The sequence below is a fragment of the Xiphophorus hellerii genome, chromosome 4, assembly GCF_003331165.1.
Source record: "Xiphophorus hellerii strain 12219 chromosome 4, Xiphophorus_hellerii-4.1, whole genome shotgun sequence".
Taxonomy (NCBI): Eukaryota; Metazoa; Chordata; class Actinopteri; order Cyprinodontiformes; family Poeciliidae; genus Xiphophorus; species Xiphophorus hellerii.
This window is the reverse complement of record NC_045675.1, coordinates 21770999-21788216: the sequence shown is the minus strand read 5'-3', so window position 1 is coordinate 21788216 and position 17218 is coordinate 21770999. Positions and strand designations below refer to the sequence as shown.

Genomic DNA, 17218 nt, shown 5'->3' with positions numbered 1-17218 from the left:
GAATTCACGTGATGGTGAATTCTCCTCAGTGATCGAGCACATGTTTTGCTGCCCTCAATCAAACCGAGACAATAGTAAATACTTAAGCAATTTTATTCCAGTAAAAGCAGCAATTATTACTTAAAGCTAAGTATAAATAAAATGTGTCGAATTCTTTGGCGTTATCTGAATTATTTCCCATCTCAGAAAATGGGCAATTTGTGTGAGTAATCAGGAATTATTATATCTTTTCACTACAAAGGAACCAGAGCAGAAAGAGGCATCTTTAGGATGAAGTCAATAAACAGCTGCATGATTCTGTGTTAGGGATAATTGTTAAATAAACATATTGTGACCCAGTGTTTAGCTTCAGCATACAATAATTACACTTGTAAACTGATTTCATTAAGTCCTCTTATTTTGCAGATTTATTTAGTTTTTCTCCTGCAAAGAAATAATCCAAAAATTATTGGCTTCTCTGCTGATAAACAAGACAGAAGCTGAGAGCTTGTGAACAAAACAATAAAGAATACAATTATTCCAATTGAATGGAGGAGGGGGGGTGTGCCATTCTGTGGATGAAAGGGCTTTTTAGAGGCTTCCCAAAAGCCCAATACCAAGGCCAGACACAAAGAAACACACAAATATTGACACAGACTGAATGCATGGGTCTCACATTAATACATACACCAATGCACGCCGACACACATAAAGGCCTTCTTGTCCTCACTCCCTCTCAATGAATACTCAAACAGACACAAAATACATTGAGGTACTTTTATAACAAGGTGACTTATAGGGTCAATAGGGGGTGTAATATTTTAGTAAAAGGTTGAGCCTGAATAAGACACAATGGAAGACAGGGTGGAAGCTATTCTTGCTCCTGGGGAAAAGCAGGAAAACAAGCTTTGGGATAATGCTCTATTGTCAGAGTGTTGGATGTATGTTTCTCTCTGTCTCTTTTAAGTGTCTCTATGGAGCGTCAAGGATCTGGCAGAGCAGCTTTGGTGTTAATCAGCTAGCCCACTGAAGAAACAATCACACATAATCGGAGCTTCTAAATCCTGCTGACCTTCTCTTCAAATACATAGAGAGACCCTGCTTCAAACTTCAGCCTTTTTAAGACACACACCAGAGGTGGGGACTCGAGTCACATGACTTGGACTCGAGTCAGACTCGAGTCGTTAAAATCACGACTTGAGACTTGACTTGAAAAAATGCTCAAAGACTCGGACTTGACTTTGACTTTCATGCCATTGACTTGGGACTTGACTCGACTTGAAGCTGTTTACTTGAAAAGACTTGATATTTTTTACTCAAAGTCTTAAAATTTAAAACACATTATTTATAAAGTGGCGTCATTAATTAATTTCACTCATTCCGTATCAATATGCGCAGACAGTCACTATGTTTTTCCTCTCTCCTTATGTATGTATGTGTACGTAGCTGCAGCACAACCAATCAAATTAACAGGATTTGGACGTTTAAAAAAACGCGGCAAAGCTACAGAGCTCAGGGAACGAAATACGAAATAACCGCTCGAATATGCTTCCGCGAGTAATTTCTTTTGGCTATGTAGGTTATGAACTTTCGACTAAAAAACGAACTGCAACTTGTAAAACATGCAAGAAGAGAATATCGGATGGAGATGCCACGACGTCCAACTTTGTCCGGCATTTGAAGCTTCACAGAGATCGGTAGGTGGCACTTTTCTTTTGCTGTAAGATAGTTGACTTTAGCTAACTTCGTGTTAGCATGTGTACTCCGGGTTAAATTGGTGATGATTTACCATAAATCCGGTCCTTCAAATGCCTCCACAAATAATGTGCACCGTGTTAGCTCAGGAAGCCGGTGGATAGTGAGCGGGGCTCCGGAACAGAAAGCAGATTCTGGACCTGAACACAGGGAACAGAGTCTCTCTGTCCCATCATGATGATGAGCCGGGTCTAGTATCATCTAAGGATGGTTGGTGTATTTGAAGACATCTACGTTGGGAAATTATATTGACAATATATTGTTTACTGCAGTCAGTTCATTAAGTCAACTGTTTTTGACTTAATGCACTGACCGGCGTGACTGTCACATGTCGCACAGAACCCATTTCCAAGTAGTATAGCTTTGCTGGGAAAAAAAAAAAGACCAAATACAGTGACTGTCCCAAATAAATTTTGTGTTTAGAATATCTGTCCCATATTTACGGAGGACTGAAACTAACATACTTAGAAATAAAAGCAGAAAAATAAATGCACCAGACCTTCCTGAGTTTACTTGTGATAACTTCATTTATACTTATTTCATTTTATGAAAACTATGATTGTTGTAGAGTTGATGTTTATTTATGAATAGAAGGAGTAAACTGAAGTCAAATGTAATTCATGAAAGGCTGTAATTTATTGTCTGACATCTGTTTACTTCTGACAGATTTGAAGAATACCAGATGAATAAGAGGATCACAAATGAACCTCAAATACATATTTTAAAAAGAACAAATGGTCTAATATTTGAATTTTATGTATAATTGCAAATTATTAAAAAAAAATAAATAAAAATGACTCGAAATGACTTGAAATTAAAAGCTCCTGACTTGAGACTTGACTCGACTTTTGCCTGTCTTTACTTGAGACTTGACTCGGACTTGAGGACAGAGACTTGAGACTTACTTGAGACTTGCAACACAGTGACTTGGTCACACCTCTGACACACACACACACGCACACCCACACACCCCAACGCACATGCACAAAGGCGTTGCTAACTTGTTTTTGCCCTGCTCTACCGCCCTTAGATTCTGTCTGATTGGCAGCACCCATGTCTCTCCACCTGCAAGCATTTCGGTCAAGCATGTTACTATGACCTCAAACAGGGGAGGAGAAAAAAGGAAGAGGAGGGATTAATTGAGACAGGGCATAAAAAAGATACAAGAGGAAAACGGAAAAAGATCCATCCATCATCTAAGCAGTGTTGAGAGTATATAAATAGCAAGATCTGTTCAGAGTTATTACTGAGCCAAAGCTTCCATTGTGGTACTTCATTTATTAGGACTTTGCACAGATCAATACAGCAGACATATACACCCTGTACCGTTGACAACATAATCTCATCATTATAAATTTGGCTTGGGTCGTCTGTAACATGAGCAATTGCTATGCTTATCTGAGATGACAAGGGCTGAGAGAAAGAAAAGAAATCCTAAAATTGAAGGCAAAAACCAAGAGCTCTAGGTTTTTTTTTTACTTAACAATGCTAAGAGCGCTAGATAATGAAAAACAGTAAGTCAGTACCAAACAGAGTAAAAATCAATAAGAAACGGAGCAAACCGGCCATTGATCTGAATGCTAAAGGACCCAAAAAGATTTCTTGCTAAGACATAAACCCAGCAAGGGGCCAATTCAGTACATCTGTGTGGTACAACAGACGAAGATAAGACTGGTGAAATAAAACAATTTTCAATATGCCTTTAGCACTTAGTGTTGCCACTGCTACCACTAAGAACAGAGACCGTCAAGGTTTGACAACAAATCTTGTGCTCCCACCACTTAGTGGCTCTTTGTTTAGGCAATAGCATCTAAGAGTGTGGGACCATTCGCCTCTATTTCCATCAACACTCCAATACACAGCCGCTTCTCGATTTCTCTCATGCACACTCAGGGCTATAGACACGCGGGTCAAATTTCAAGCTGTGCGATAGATATACGCAGCAACAGAAGAGAACGGGAGGATCTCTCTCATTTCAGTTTCACAATCTCTCACACACACCGTGCACAAACTCAGATAGGATTGCACACAAATTGCGAGGGAAATCGTAATTTCCTATTTGTAACAGGCCAGTAATGTACTCCTGTGATTGTATGAGGGAGAGGGAGTCATTTTATAACAGCTTGTTTTGACATGCAGTTAGGTTAAATTATAGCAAATGAGATGGTATGCATGATATATGCCTCCAAACAATTAATCACATTACTGATGAAGCTGAAGAAGAGCTGAACTGTAAAAGGCAAGGACAAGGAGAGAGAGCGAGACATTCAGGCAGAGGGGGATACATCATTTCTCTTATACTAATGAGATAGAAGGTGAGAACAGTTTCACATAACTCATTCTTTGAGCTACGTGTTGTTTCTACAGCACATGCCTGGGGGGCACAGTGAAAGAAGATGTGGCAGAAATAAAAGCTCTCTCAGGCTGGACCGGAGCCAAGGCACAGCAGAGCGGACTCTACTTTGTTTGACTTTGAGAGCGTTTGATTTACAGCAAGGAGACCCAGTTGCTGGCAGTTCAAAGAATACATCACCATGCTCTGTACACCTAGGCGACCCCTTGTGTGTCGTGCATTTTGTTGCACATTAATGTGTGGTCATTCCTATCTGAGCCTGTCTTCAGTTCCATCTAAGGCCCACCTGTTACTTAAAAAGCCAAGTGTAAGGACGCCGGCAGGGATCCAGAGCCTACGGGGGACAGGCGGCCCCAACAGAGAAGACCATTACGTTCTGGGAAAACCAGCAAGACCTGTGCTTCAGAGCTCTGCTGGTGGTAGCACAGGTGCGAGGTTGTGTGCACATACACACGTCCGCGCAGAAATACAGGTAGACGCGTGGCAGTTGAATCACAGATTCCTTTGCTGTGAAGGTTATGTTTTGTTCTTTCATCTCCACACCCTCTCAGCACAATGCCAGCAGCACCAAGCTGAGTGGCAGCATGTGGATTTTTTTTGACAAAATATTATTTTTTTCTCACAGGAAACATCTTAAATTATGCAAAAAAATAAATAAATAAAAACATTACAGTAGATGTATTCTCAGGTACAAAACGCTGAAATGTATCCTGTGTAGGAGTGCACCTGCAGCATAACAGAAATATGGTATCAACAAGGTCTGGCAAACAAGAGAGTGCTGGACAAGACAGCATCCAGAAATAAAGAAAGAAGTGTGCTTGGCTTCATGGAATAGTAAATAGTTGCATAAAACTTTCCTAGTCTCTCAGTTAAATGTATGTCAAGCAAACGGCACTGAATTAGGCATAAAAATCTTCATCATCCTCTTCCCCTCTGTCTCTAACACAGATAGGCATACACCACCACACAATAAGAGAGCAAGCATTCACTAACAAGCCGCAGTTTTATTATCAAGCTCATGTCATCTCCAATTGGCTGTTTCCTACTGAGCCAAGAAAATTGGTTAATGTGTCCGGTCAATCTGGCTATCATGAAGGGTGACTTGTGTGCTCATTTCCTGTGTCTTTCATTACGCTACCAAAAAAATAAAAATTCCTTTGTTGGCCTGCCTTGCCAAGTTGGGAGGTCTGTTAAACTAATGAAATTATGCAGCACAGCTAAGTGCGGAGTCCATATGGAGAGCGCTTCCTCCGCATCCAGGGGGTCACCAACAAACCAGTCCATATCTGTCTACAGCATGTGAAGTTTGTTTTTAGTTACAAGGGGAAATCGTAAGTAGTGGTGAGCAAAGTATGGAGCCAACAGATAAATTATTTAGCATGGTTACTGGGATTTTTGAAAACAAGAAATAAATAAAACATTCCTTTCTAAAGCTGCGTTAAATCTCAAACAAACTTTCAGTGTGCTTATAATATCTGTTTATGTAATGAATGTGGGAAGATAAAAGACATGGGCGATGCACATTGCAATCAGACCTAATTTTCTGCTCTCCATCTTTCATAAAACTTAAATACAATTCCCACATCGGAGAGTGGAAACTGATTGGCTATTTGAGAGGCTACTACACTGCCCTCTGTCTCTCTCTCTCCTTCTCTTGCTGTCTCATAATGTTTCAAATAAGCACTCAAATTCTGCCTATATCAGCCAGCGAACATCTTCTGGTTCCCCACTTTCTCTGAGTTCAGTTATACTCATTTGGTCCGGTTCAGAAACAAGTAGCCGGAGACCTCTGATGTTTATTGTGACATCTTCTGCTTTAGCTCTGATTTGTTAAACATCATGATTAATTAATGAAGGAGGATGCAAATATAGCTTTATGCTCTGCTTTGCACAGCCGCTGCCACTTCTAACCACTCTGAAGGCATCTATATGGAAACAAGCCCTTTTTCAACGATTACTATTAAACACTAGCGATGGTTGCAAATAAAATAAAAATATACACATTATCCAAACTTGTGCGTGTTGGGAAAAGAGATCAAATAACTTGGAGTTATTCCCCAGAGCAACACTCTTTGGTTTGACTGCACTTCCTCCCAGTTGTATCTATCATATCAGCTTTGGGTAGCATGAAGAGACATAAAGGTGTTTATTAATAATTTAATATTTCATTGTGGTGTGTTATGTACAGTAGGGGCAGGTTTATTTGAAGAAATACAAAAATAAACCCCAAGGCAAGATAATATTTCTTTATGTACAGGCGAATAAAATAAAACAGATCTGTCTTAGAGACTTAGTAGGCCCACAAGGGGACAAATAAACACAAATTGCAAAAGGTTTCTCGAAGTGTTTCTTATTTGCCATAATTGCCTACACATTTTGTTGTTATACTGCAAAACCTGACAGCAGGTTTGAGTATATACATGTTTACTAAACTTACTCTGTAGGAAGCTCCAGACCAAAAGAGTTATCGAAAGATGAAAGGAGAAAAAAATGAAATAAAGAGTGCTTTTCTATTCATTGGCTCAGTGGCTACTGAAGTGTGGGAGCAATTTCAATACAATATACCACTGAGGCTTGGATAAGACGTTTTGGTTGAATCCTTAAAAAAAGCAGACCTACGTGTGTGTGTGAGTCTGTATGCGTGTGTGTGTCTCTTGGAGGAAGGGTGTTTCAAGGTTCGGACAAACGCAACATTGTCACACTCATAAAAGAGAGGGGCTCTGTCACGGAGCCTGCCAGCTAAAGGCTTAAATCACATGCCTGGAATACACAATGACACTACACCCACACACGAACACACACAATCTCCCTAAATTATGCAGAGTAAGACCATCCCTCGAAGCATCCATTCTCAACATCTGCTCCAGTTAAAATGTTGGCATGCGTATTCTCAACCTAAACAGATCAAAAGAGTGAAAAATCCCAAGCAGAGTAAATACGCAACTTTAATGGTCACAATCACATCACTTAAAAGTTCCTTTTCCTGCCACACATACACATATTTGTGTATGTGTGGCCAATATTGCAGTCCATGTTTCCTGAACCCTCAGGGATTTCGCTACAGACTGGCTTTATTACTCTGATTCCATTCAGAGTAAATTCCTTTAACACCTTAAAAAGAAAAAAACAACAACAAAAAAAATTATATATATATATATATAGAGAGAGAGAGAGACAGAGAGAGAGAGCGCTGACGGTGATTTTTTTTTCTTCTAGCAACATGTATTCCTAAATGAACCATCGATATCATGGATTCACTGTCACAAGTTCAGTGAATGTCAATCAGACCTGTAGCAGAGGAATGCTGCAAGAGAGGCTGCTTTTAAAAAACCTCCTATAGCTGATGATTCCACATATATCCTTTCTTGATAGAGCAGAACTCTTTTAATAAACTGACGAGTGACAAGTCAGTATATACTGGAGCCCAGTTTTTCTTGCCACTCTCTTGTCAATGCTACCCCACAAAAGGCAGAATATCGCCACCTACAGGCAGCTTTTACAGCCTTTTTTTACAGAGCCACTCATATCTTATTCACAAGAGTTATGTCTCACAGACATAACATTAAGTTTTTTTATACAAGAAATAATACACAAGCTTACATCAGTGCAGCATCTTCTGTTTGACAAAGCAGAGTTTTAAAATGTGGTCACAATGAAGACTTAAAAAGGAGAGCCTCTAAACAAGTCAGTAAGTGACTTCCAGTTTGGTGAATCTGAATCCATTTCCAGTCACTTTTAGCGCAGGCTCTGTTAAGCAAAAATATTACAGTCCATTCATCCTGAACCCCAAGGAATTTTGCTACAGACTGGTTTTATTATTGATTCCATACAGAGTAATTTCCTTTTACGCCTTAAGTGGAATTAGGCTTCGCTGTATATCATCCATCTCTTCTCGGGAATTCTGTTTACGAATGACAATATTCTCCACTATGTAATGTCCTTGCATGGTGATGAGGATAATAAGGAAAGTGGAGCTTTGCTGAATTCTTTATATCATTCCTCTATTCAAGCTAAACACCATCTCAGCCCCTCTCCTAGTGCACCGCTATAAAATATTATTTGTGTAAACCAGCTCTACAGATGAAGACCACACATTGCAGGCAGTTAATATTGCTCCACAATGCACAGATGTAGCCAGCACCACAAAGGTGCCCTTGTGAAGAGGTGATATGTTCATCCGGTTTATTCATCTATTCATTTGTTTTTCCTACTCAGCCACACCACTGTGGCAACCACAGTGACAGATGGGACGAGAGGCCTTGGATCGATAGAAGGGGAATTCTGTCTTTGTTTCCTGACATTTTTACCATAGACACTTTCCTGACTCAGGTTACTTAATGTCCATGCGAATGGAGTGAGGGTAGGAGGAAGGAGGAGGGAAGAAACTGATATGTTTCTGTACAGCTTCTGAAGAAACTTAATGCCTCAGGCCATCTCCCTCAACACAGGTTTCTATTGAATAATACAATAAAGCACCCATACATTGAAGGGACCTTCCATAAACAAGGCACTATAGAGTGTGTTGATCCCTCTTGTTTTTTTGTTGTTTAATTTTTGCCTTTAACAGTTAAGGAGAAAAACATTAATAAACAAGTGCAAGACAGCCTAATGCAGTCCAATTCATCATGAGTAGATTAGCAGGGAAACTGTTTGTGGAATGGACCAGCAATTATTTTGTCCCTCAGAATAGCAAGCATTAACGGTCTTTGTGCTGACCTCTGGCCTTCAGAGCCAGTTCATAATAGAAGGAGGGCAAAGAAAGTGAGACAGAACAACAGACATTTGCCTTCTTTCCTAGTAAATGAAGTGGCATATTTCATAAATGAAATATGCCACTTCTGATTGCAGTCATCGTCCCAAACTCCATCAGGGAACAAGCAAACAGCGTAACCTAGACTATGATAGTTGAAGTCCCAGAGGATAAGTGGAGATAATAAGCATAACTGGTTTTAAATTGCACCTGTTTATTTTTTCTATATATAGTGCTCCAAGATTACATCTGTTCTGAATAAGAAGTAGCTGAACATAATAAATATGGAGAATAAATTTGTGCTATATTTGGGGAATATAAATTAAGGTCTTTATCAAATAGCAAAATAATTAACCCAGATAATAGAAACAACACCCATCAAAACTACATTTAGAAGGGACAGATATCAACCAAAACTGGAACAATAGTAAGAAAACAAGACACTGGTTAACTTCACTGTGACTGCCCATTAGGTGTCGTGGAATACACCACTAGCTTAAGCTGGGTTTAATCCTTGTCGACCACGACAGACCTTTAATGGGCTTATGGTCAAAGACTTTGAGAACTTATCACGTTGGAAGCTTATGTACCCTACTACTTGGCACAAAGACGTATAAAGTAGTCAGGAAAATAAGTACAATCTCCTTATCGCCAGGAATTAAAACCACTAAAATAAGTATGAAAGAAACTGTAGAATAGAATGTCATACTAAATAGTTATTGATTAGAGATAGTTTCCTCTTCATATAAGCTGTTGTTTTAACCAACTAAATGCATTGCATACTAAATACATAGTTGTGTTTTTTGTAGATAATTCTTTAGTAATTTAAATTGACATTAGGCCTAAGAAATAGGGGTAATGCCTGTTTTATAGCCAGATTACAATTATAGAACAATATAATATTTTAGTTTCTGGGATAAATTGCTTTCTCCTACAAGAACAGAAAACTTTAAAGTGATATAAAAACAACTGCACAGAGGCTGATCTAAGAAAATAAATAAAAGTTGTTGTCACATATTTCCGGCACAACAGATTTGCGTTGATGTCATCGGCTCTGTTCTATGTAAGCACCAGAATGGCAGTTTAATCCTTCTAATGCTCACCCCTCCCTTGCATCTTTTTTTTTTTTTTATCACTGCTCCTGGGTCGCTCTGCCACTGTCTGTCCTTGCCTTTTTTTTCATTTAAAGAAACAAAAGTAAGTGGTGATGTGGGAAATGGGAGCTTTGTGCAGCTTGTGATGTAAAAACGATGGTACCACAGTGAAGGAGAAGAATGCAATTTCTCTTACCTGTATGATGGACATGCGGTTAGTAGGTGTGTCTGTAGTGCTGGTGACTGGGCCTGTGAAGCTGGTGTGGCATCCCACGTGGCTTTGGGGCACGCTGAGGTTATTGGCAGTGGGTTTGAGGTACATGACCTCTGACCTTGGTGAGCTGAGTGGCAGGCGTGTCTGATAGTCAAAGTACATGGGAGAGGTGGCCAGGGAAGGGCTGCTTACCACATTCATCACATTCATGGCATCCCGCTCCTCCACTTCGCTTTGCACCAGCATGATGTCGTTCTTGTTGATCTTCTTCTTCTTGCCTTTACCCAGCTGTGGGTGCGAGTACTCTGCAATGCGACAATTATAAGTACGAATTTCCTTGTTCTCCCGCTTGCACTTGATTGCTATGGTCACCATGGCAGCTAGAAGCATGATAGATATGATGCTCAGAGTCACAATAAGAGGCAGTGACATGTCCCAGTTTTGATTGTCTTTCATGTGTGGAAGTCCATCTGGAGGACGCCCGTTGGAGGCCTTGACAATGAGTCTGGCAGCGGCAGTCAGAGTTGGCTTGCCGTGGTCTGATACACGAATGATCAACTCAACAATGGGACTTACATCATCCCAGAAAGGGTGAGCTGTTCGCACCTCCCCAGTTATAGGATCAATCTCAAAGAGGTGTTCTTCATTGCCATCTGAAATTTCATAGGTGAGTCTTCCACTCTCACCATAGTCGTTATCTACTGCTCTCACTGTGGTAACAATGTAGCCAACTCCAACATTTCGTGGAACATGGATTTCAGCTGTGTCATTCTGGAGAAGCGGCAAAACTATGACAGGGATGTTGTCGTTGACGTCCAAGACACTAATGCGCACAGTAGCATTGCTCTCTAAGTGTGGAGATCCTGCGTCTTTAGCAAGAACTTTGAAGTCAAAATACTTTATTTGCTCATAGTTAAAAGATCTTACAGCATAGATGGCTCCGTTAGCGGCATTTACATTAACATAGGTGTTGACATCACCCCCACTCACGTTGGAGTTGATAATACTGTAGTACACAGTGCCATTCTGGCCTAGATCTGGGTCATGTGCCAGAACTGAACCTAGGTACTCCCCAGGGATGTTGTTCTCAGGAATTTGAAGTAGGTAGACTGACTTGGTGAAACGAGGAACATTATCGTTCTCATCAAGAATCTTCACCGTAAAAGATTTTGTGGAGTTTAAAGGAGGAATGCCATTGTCTTTGGCTACAATAGTAACGTTGTATTCATCCTGCACCTCTCTGTCCAGGGGCCTGTCTGTAACCACTGTGTAGAAGTTATCATAGTTCTCTTCAAGTTTAAAAGGGACATTACCCAACACCCTGCACTGGAGCTGCCCATTTCTTCCAGAGTCCTTGTCTGTGACACGGACCAGAGCAATGACAGTGCCTGGGGGTGCTGCTTCACTGATGGCTCCCTGTCTCACAGACACAAAGCCTATAGATGGCCAGTTATCATTCCTGTCAAGCACTTTAACGGTGACTTTACAGTGGCCCGGGATTGGATTGGGACCTAGATCTTTTGCCTGGACGTCAATCTCGATAACTGAGCTCTCTTCATAATCAATTTCCCCCTGAATCTTTATGACTCCTGTTCTAGAATCTATTGAGAATAGCTCACGGATTCTCTCAGGAGCATAGCCACTAAACGAATAGACTACTTGACCATTGTTTCCCTCATCAGGGTCTGTAGCATTTAAATCAATTAAGACTTTTCCAGGAGGTGAATTTTCAGGAATTTCTACAACATATGAAGATTGATCAAATACTGGACTGTTATCGTTGGAATCTATAACTTTAACATTTATCTGCATTGTACCTGATCTAGGATATTCTCCACCATCAGTGGCTGACAAAATGAGAGTGTGATGGCTTCTTTCTTCTCTGTCCAGTGGACGCTGAATGACTAATTCTGGGAATTTGGTCCCATCCCCTCGGGATTTTACCTCCAATGAAAAGAGATTGTAGTCATCGCGAGTTATTTGATACGTTTTTAGGCCATTTTCCCCTGCATCAGGGTCATGTGCGCTGGTCAGAGGAAAGCGTGTCCCTGGCACTGCATTTTCAGAAATGTCGATGTCAATTTGATCAGAAGGAAAAACGGGTGAGTTGTCATTGATGTCCTGAATATCTATTTTTATCATGCATATCTCCTTGTCATTGGCAAACACCTCCATGGAGAGCTGGCACTTGGGGTTTCTCTTACACAATGTTTCCCTGTCGATGCGCTGCTTTGTGTACAGCAGTCCGCTTTGGGGGTCCACGTCGATAAGATGTGGGGCTGAGTTCTCCAACACCCTAAAGTTGGCTTTCTTACCCTGTCCTCCCGGCCCAATCTGTTCGAGTCCAAGCCTGGCATCTTTGGCAATGTTCCCAATCACTGTTCCTGGTCCCTGTTCCTCCGGGACAGAGTAATTCAAGTTTTTCAATGTCAAGGCTTGAGCCCACAACAGGAGGAAAAAGAAAATAGAAAGATGCATCTCCACTCAGTAAAAGCTGCTTAAATCTTTGCAGTGATTATTCTATCTGTGACCTGTTGATATTCTGTTCAGATTTGATACTTCTATCACGACGGGTAAAGAAAAGAGTCCAGTTCATCATGTGATGTCTTGACATTTGTCACTGTAGATTGTCTTTGCTTTGTTGCGTTCTCTCCTCAGCAAGCAATCTGTGGTACTGAATGCCTAATTTATATTCAGCTGAGCACCCAGACTCATCTTAACAATAATCGAGATCCAGACTCCAACAGAATAGTCATTGTAAGTGTTCACTCATATCACCTAAGAAAGGAAAAGGAGGAAAAAAAACATGTTATATGAAAATCAATTAGTAAATCGAATAAAAACAAAATGAGCTACAAGCCACCCTGCCAGAGAGAAATCAGAAGAAATCAGATTCACTGCCAAGCCAAAAATGAGACACAGCTCATGTGTAATTCATCTACACAATTATGGGAGAAGATTGTTAATTGGTTAACCTTGGAAGGCGCTCAGCCCCATAAATACACAGGCAGCAAGTATTCTCCTGCAGTCTATACATAACAAAATCCAAGACTCTGCAGGCAGTTTCAAATCTATATGTGGTGTGCATGCATCATTTGACCCCAGAGAGATAATGACCCATACATTTGTTGAGGGTGCTGACTGAAGTGTAACAGGGCAACTTTAATAATGCGGTAACGCCGCAGGCGTAAAACTGAGGATGGCCTATTGTAAGGGCTATTTGAAGGAGTGAATATAAAATTATCTTCTTACGCGCATTAACAAATCCGCATAATCCGGATATTTAAAATGAGCCTTATAAAAAGTCAGAAATGAGCTGCCAACATCTCAGCACAGCCGTTTAATTCTCTCCACTGCTGCTCTCCGTTTCCTCAACTCTGCTTCTCTCTAACGCTCAACAGTCCTTGAGAGAAGCTGTTGCGTCGGGGTGTACGGGAAAAGGTTAGGGAATAACACCGGTTTGAAAATGAGCAACAGTGAGAGCTTCAGGTGGAAAATCACGAAAGCGGATAAGACACAAAGAATATATAAAAAAACACAATCTTACCACGGGAGAAACTGTTTCGCTAGTTCAAAAGGGTAACAGTAAAAAAAATCAAAACAGTCAATTCCAGTGCGATGAAGAGATTGTTTAATTTCCACTTCACTAAAGGTACCACCCGTATCCTTCTTCTCCTCCGTGAAGAAGGAAAGCCACAAGCCTCCGATGCACACGCACTCTACAGTACAGCGCAGTAGAAATAAAAAAAAAAGTGCTCCAAAGTATGACTGTAATGTCAATGAGCTGAAGACCTCTCTCCTGTCTGATTAGGATGCAGCGGCTCGCCCTCTGCCTGCAGTGAGTCACTGTTCTTCAGGATGGAAAACTGTTGTCAAAATTACTGTGTGAAAGAAAGAAGAATCCAGATGTGTGGAAAGGTAGCCGATATCCACAGTGGACATTTAAAGGGCGATCGGTGTTCTCTCCCCACGTCCGAGACAGCTCAGAGTTACTGATTCCCGTAGTGGCATTTTGTCCTTGTGCGTCGTCCCCCAGTCAAAGTGCGCAAAGACAGACGGACAGCCGCTCTGGAAGTGGTCAGCAACAATGCCGCATTTTAGGATAAGTCTCCATGCTGCTGTCAGAGAAAATTTAGATTTTTTTTTAAACTACTCAAGCCAAGTCATCACTTACTATTTTCAGCACGTAACACAGCCCTAAGCACAGCAAGCGCTTCCTCTCACTGACTGGACTCCGGACACCGCATGGTGCATTAAACATTGTCGCTACTCCTGTGGCAGCCAATGAATTTGAAGAGGTGGGAAGAGAAGGAGGGATTCAAAAGTCGCCGTGGGTACAGACTACAAATGATTGGTGGGTCTTAGTTCACCGGTGGCGGATCTGTCTTTTTTCAAATATCACACTTCATTGTTGTGCGGGGCTACAATAAAGGAAACGGTGCGTTGACCACGGTCACCAACGGATGTGCTGAGGCCAAGCCCAAGTGGTTTGAAATTTCAGTTAGACTGGGAGGAAGAGAAACAGACCAGTTAATTCACTTTCCCGCTAACTGAATAAATAATATCCACGTCTCCTTTTTAAAATTAGTGGCATAGTTAAAAAAAATATCCTTGTCATTTAAATACAAACACACGATGATGTTGGGTTATTTTTGTACATGCAACGACTTGCAAAAGTATTTATAGCATTTAAAGTTATCCCATTTTGTACAATCAGAAAGTTTAATATGTCTGGATTTTATGTAATAGAGCATAAAGATGTAGACTAGAGCATAGTTGTAAAGTGAAATGCAAGTTCTTACTTTTTTAAGAAATCTGAAAGGTGTGGTGTGCACTTGCATTCTCCTTCGCAATATACAGCAGAATGTTTTACCCCTTGGTATTAGCAAAACCACTGTGGAACAGGCTGAAAGGGTTCCATTTGTGAACAGCAGATTTTTTATTTATTTATTTTTAGTCTTGAAACATTTTCAATTTGACTTTGGTTTGAACTTTCACTTTCTTTGCAACATATGGATGTGCTTTGATTTCTAAGTCATTAAGCCATTTCTCTGACTATTCATTTTAGGTAATTTTCTCCTGAATGGTTAACATCTTTGAGTGTTTTGCAGCCTCTAACAGGTTGTCCTAAAGGATTTCCTTGTATTTAGGTCCCTCCATCTTCCAATCAATTCTGATCAGTTTCCCTCTCTCTGCTCCAGAAAAAACATAATTTCAGCATGATATTGCCACCACCACGTGTCATGATAGTGATATATTAGTGCACAAAATGCATTAATCAGATTGAATATATTTGGGTTAAATAATGCAAATGTATCATTTATGTGGGCACAATTTAATTTAAGTTGATCCTGATGTGTTTATGTGCACCAGGATTTATTCAAAAAAGAAGCATGCATGTCTGCACAGTGCATAAAGACAAACGCAGAAGCACTTGTGTTTGTTTTGTATTTTCTGAGTGCCCAAAATGGACTTGGACCATAAAAAAGGCTAAGACTTTACTGCACTCCCTAATTAAGCTACAGGCTAAGCATATGCTAATGGTCCTCCAGTGTTACAGGACGAGAGAATGGGAGGCAATTAACATCCTTCAAAGTTTTAACCATAGCAGACCAGTTTTGCTTTCCCATTAGTTGACATAGCTGGGACATGCGCAGTCAAGTCAGTTTGCCACAATCAGAAAGACATCAACAGAACAAGTGTGTTTTGAATATTGATCAGTACAAGCCATCACTTTCATTTGGATCACAATTTCATTCCTATTGTTCTGAATCCGATCTTAGATATCATATTTTTATTTCAATTGGCAGGTTATTCCAATTACATATGTCCATGTGAACATGCCTACCAACGATGTTTGTTCAGAGTAGTAATGGGTCGGATGGGAATGTTTCGGCTCTTAGAGCCGGTTCTTGGAAGTGAGTGAGGGGCGCCGACTCCTCGCTAACAGCAGTTCTTTATTGGGAAGGGCTATAGACACAACAGCGCAACTATCATAAAACACTAAAGGTGAAGAGAAGGAGGGAGAGAGAGAGCGAAAGGGACTGAGTGCCGTCTCCACACTTTCGCCCCTATGGCACTGCAGAGCCGGCCCGGTCCCACTCTGCTCCCTAGCCTGATATAATCTCACAACTTCCTAGTCTGTATCAGTTGTACACAATCAAATATCTCAAGGTTTTCAAGTTGATCTAGCGGACGAATCTGCGCTCTGTGCTACACTGGAATTACAAGCGCCTCTTCAGTCACAGATTTTAATGGTAAATGTAAATAAGATTTCTCCAATTGAACTGATCAGAAGTCACCAAGACTGTGAATGAGGGGATTTTCCACATGTAGCTGGGAAATCCCTCAAGCCTTGGTGGTAGTTCAGCAGTATCAAATGTGAGTTCAATTCTGAGAGAACACTTAGATGAAAATTTTTTTTAGTTAAAAGTAATGCTGAGATAATTAGTTTCCTCAGCTTCTTCGCTGACAAGTGCATACAGAAGGAGCTAGACGGGATAACCAAGAACAAAACTATTCTGCTTTCCAGAGGTGGGGACTCGAGTCACATGACTTGGACTCGAGTCAGACTCGAGTCGTTAAAATCACGACTTGAGACTTGACTTGAAAAAATGCTCAAAGACTCGGACTTGACTTTGACTTTCATGCCATTGACTTGGGACTTGACTCGACTTGAAGCTGTTTACTTGAAAAGACTTGATATTTTTTACTCAAAGTCTTAAAATTTAAAACACATTATTTATAAAGTGGCGTCATTAATTAATTTCACTCATTCCGTATCAATATGCGCAGACCGTCACTATGGTTTTCCTCTCTCCTTATGTATGTATGTGTACGTAGCTGCAGCACAACCAATCAAATTAACAGGATTTGGACGTTTAAAAAAACGCGGCAAAGCTACAGAGCTCAGGGAACGAAATACGAAATAACTGCTCGAATATGCTTCCGCGAGTAATTTCTTTTGGCTATGTAGGTTATGAACTTTCGACTAAAAAACGAACTGCAACTTGTAAAACATGCAAGAAGAGAATATCGGATGGAGATGCCACGACGTCCAACTTTGTCCGGCA

The 17218-nt window shown here is 40.6% G+C and overlaps 1 protein-coding gene across 2 annotated transcripts in view; it reads right to left on the bottom strand.

Annotated features, from left to right (window-relative positions):
- Positions 1 to 14396, bottom strand: part of pcdh17 (protocadherin 17) — a 64804-nt gene extending 50408 nt beyond the window's left edge. Inside the window, exons 1-2 of one of the 2 annotated variants that reach the window (XM_032560781.1) lie at positions 13693 to 14396; positions 10128 to 12923 (exon numbers count right to left, since the gene is read on the bottom strand). In XM_032560781.1, coding sequence (XP_032416672.1) covers positions 10128 to 12623 — 2496 coding nt within the window. In that variant the 5' untranslated portion in view covers positions 12624 to 12923; positions 13693 to 14396. The remainder of the gene's footprint in view (positions 1 to 10127; positions 12924 to 13692) is intronic. The other variant, XM_032560780.1, reaches the window with a different exon arrangement.
- Positions 14397 to 17218: the final 2822 nt, after the last annotated feature.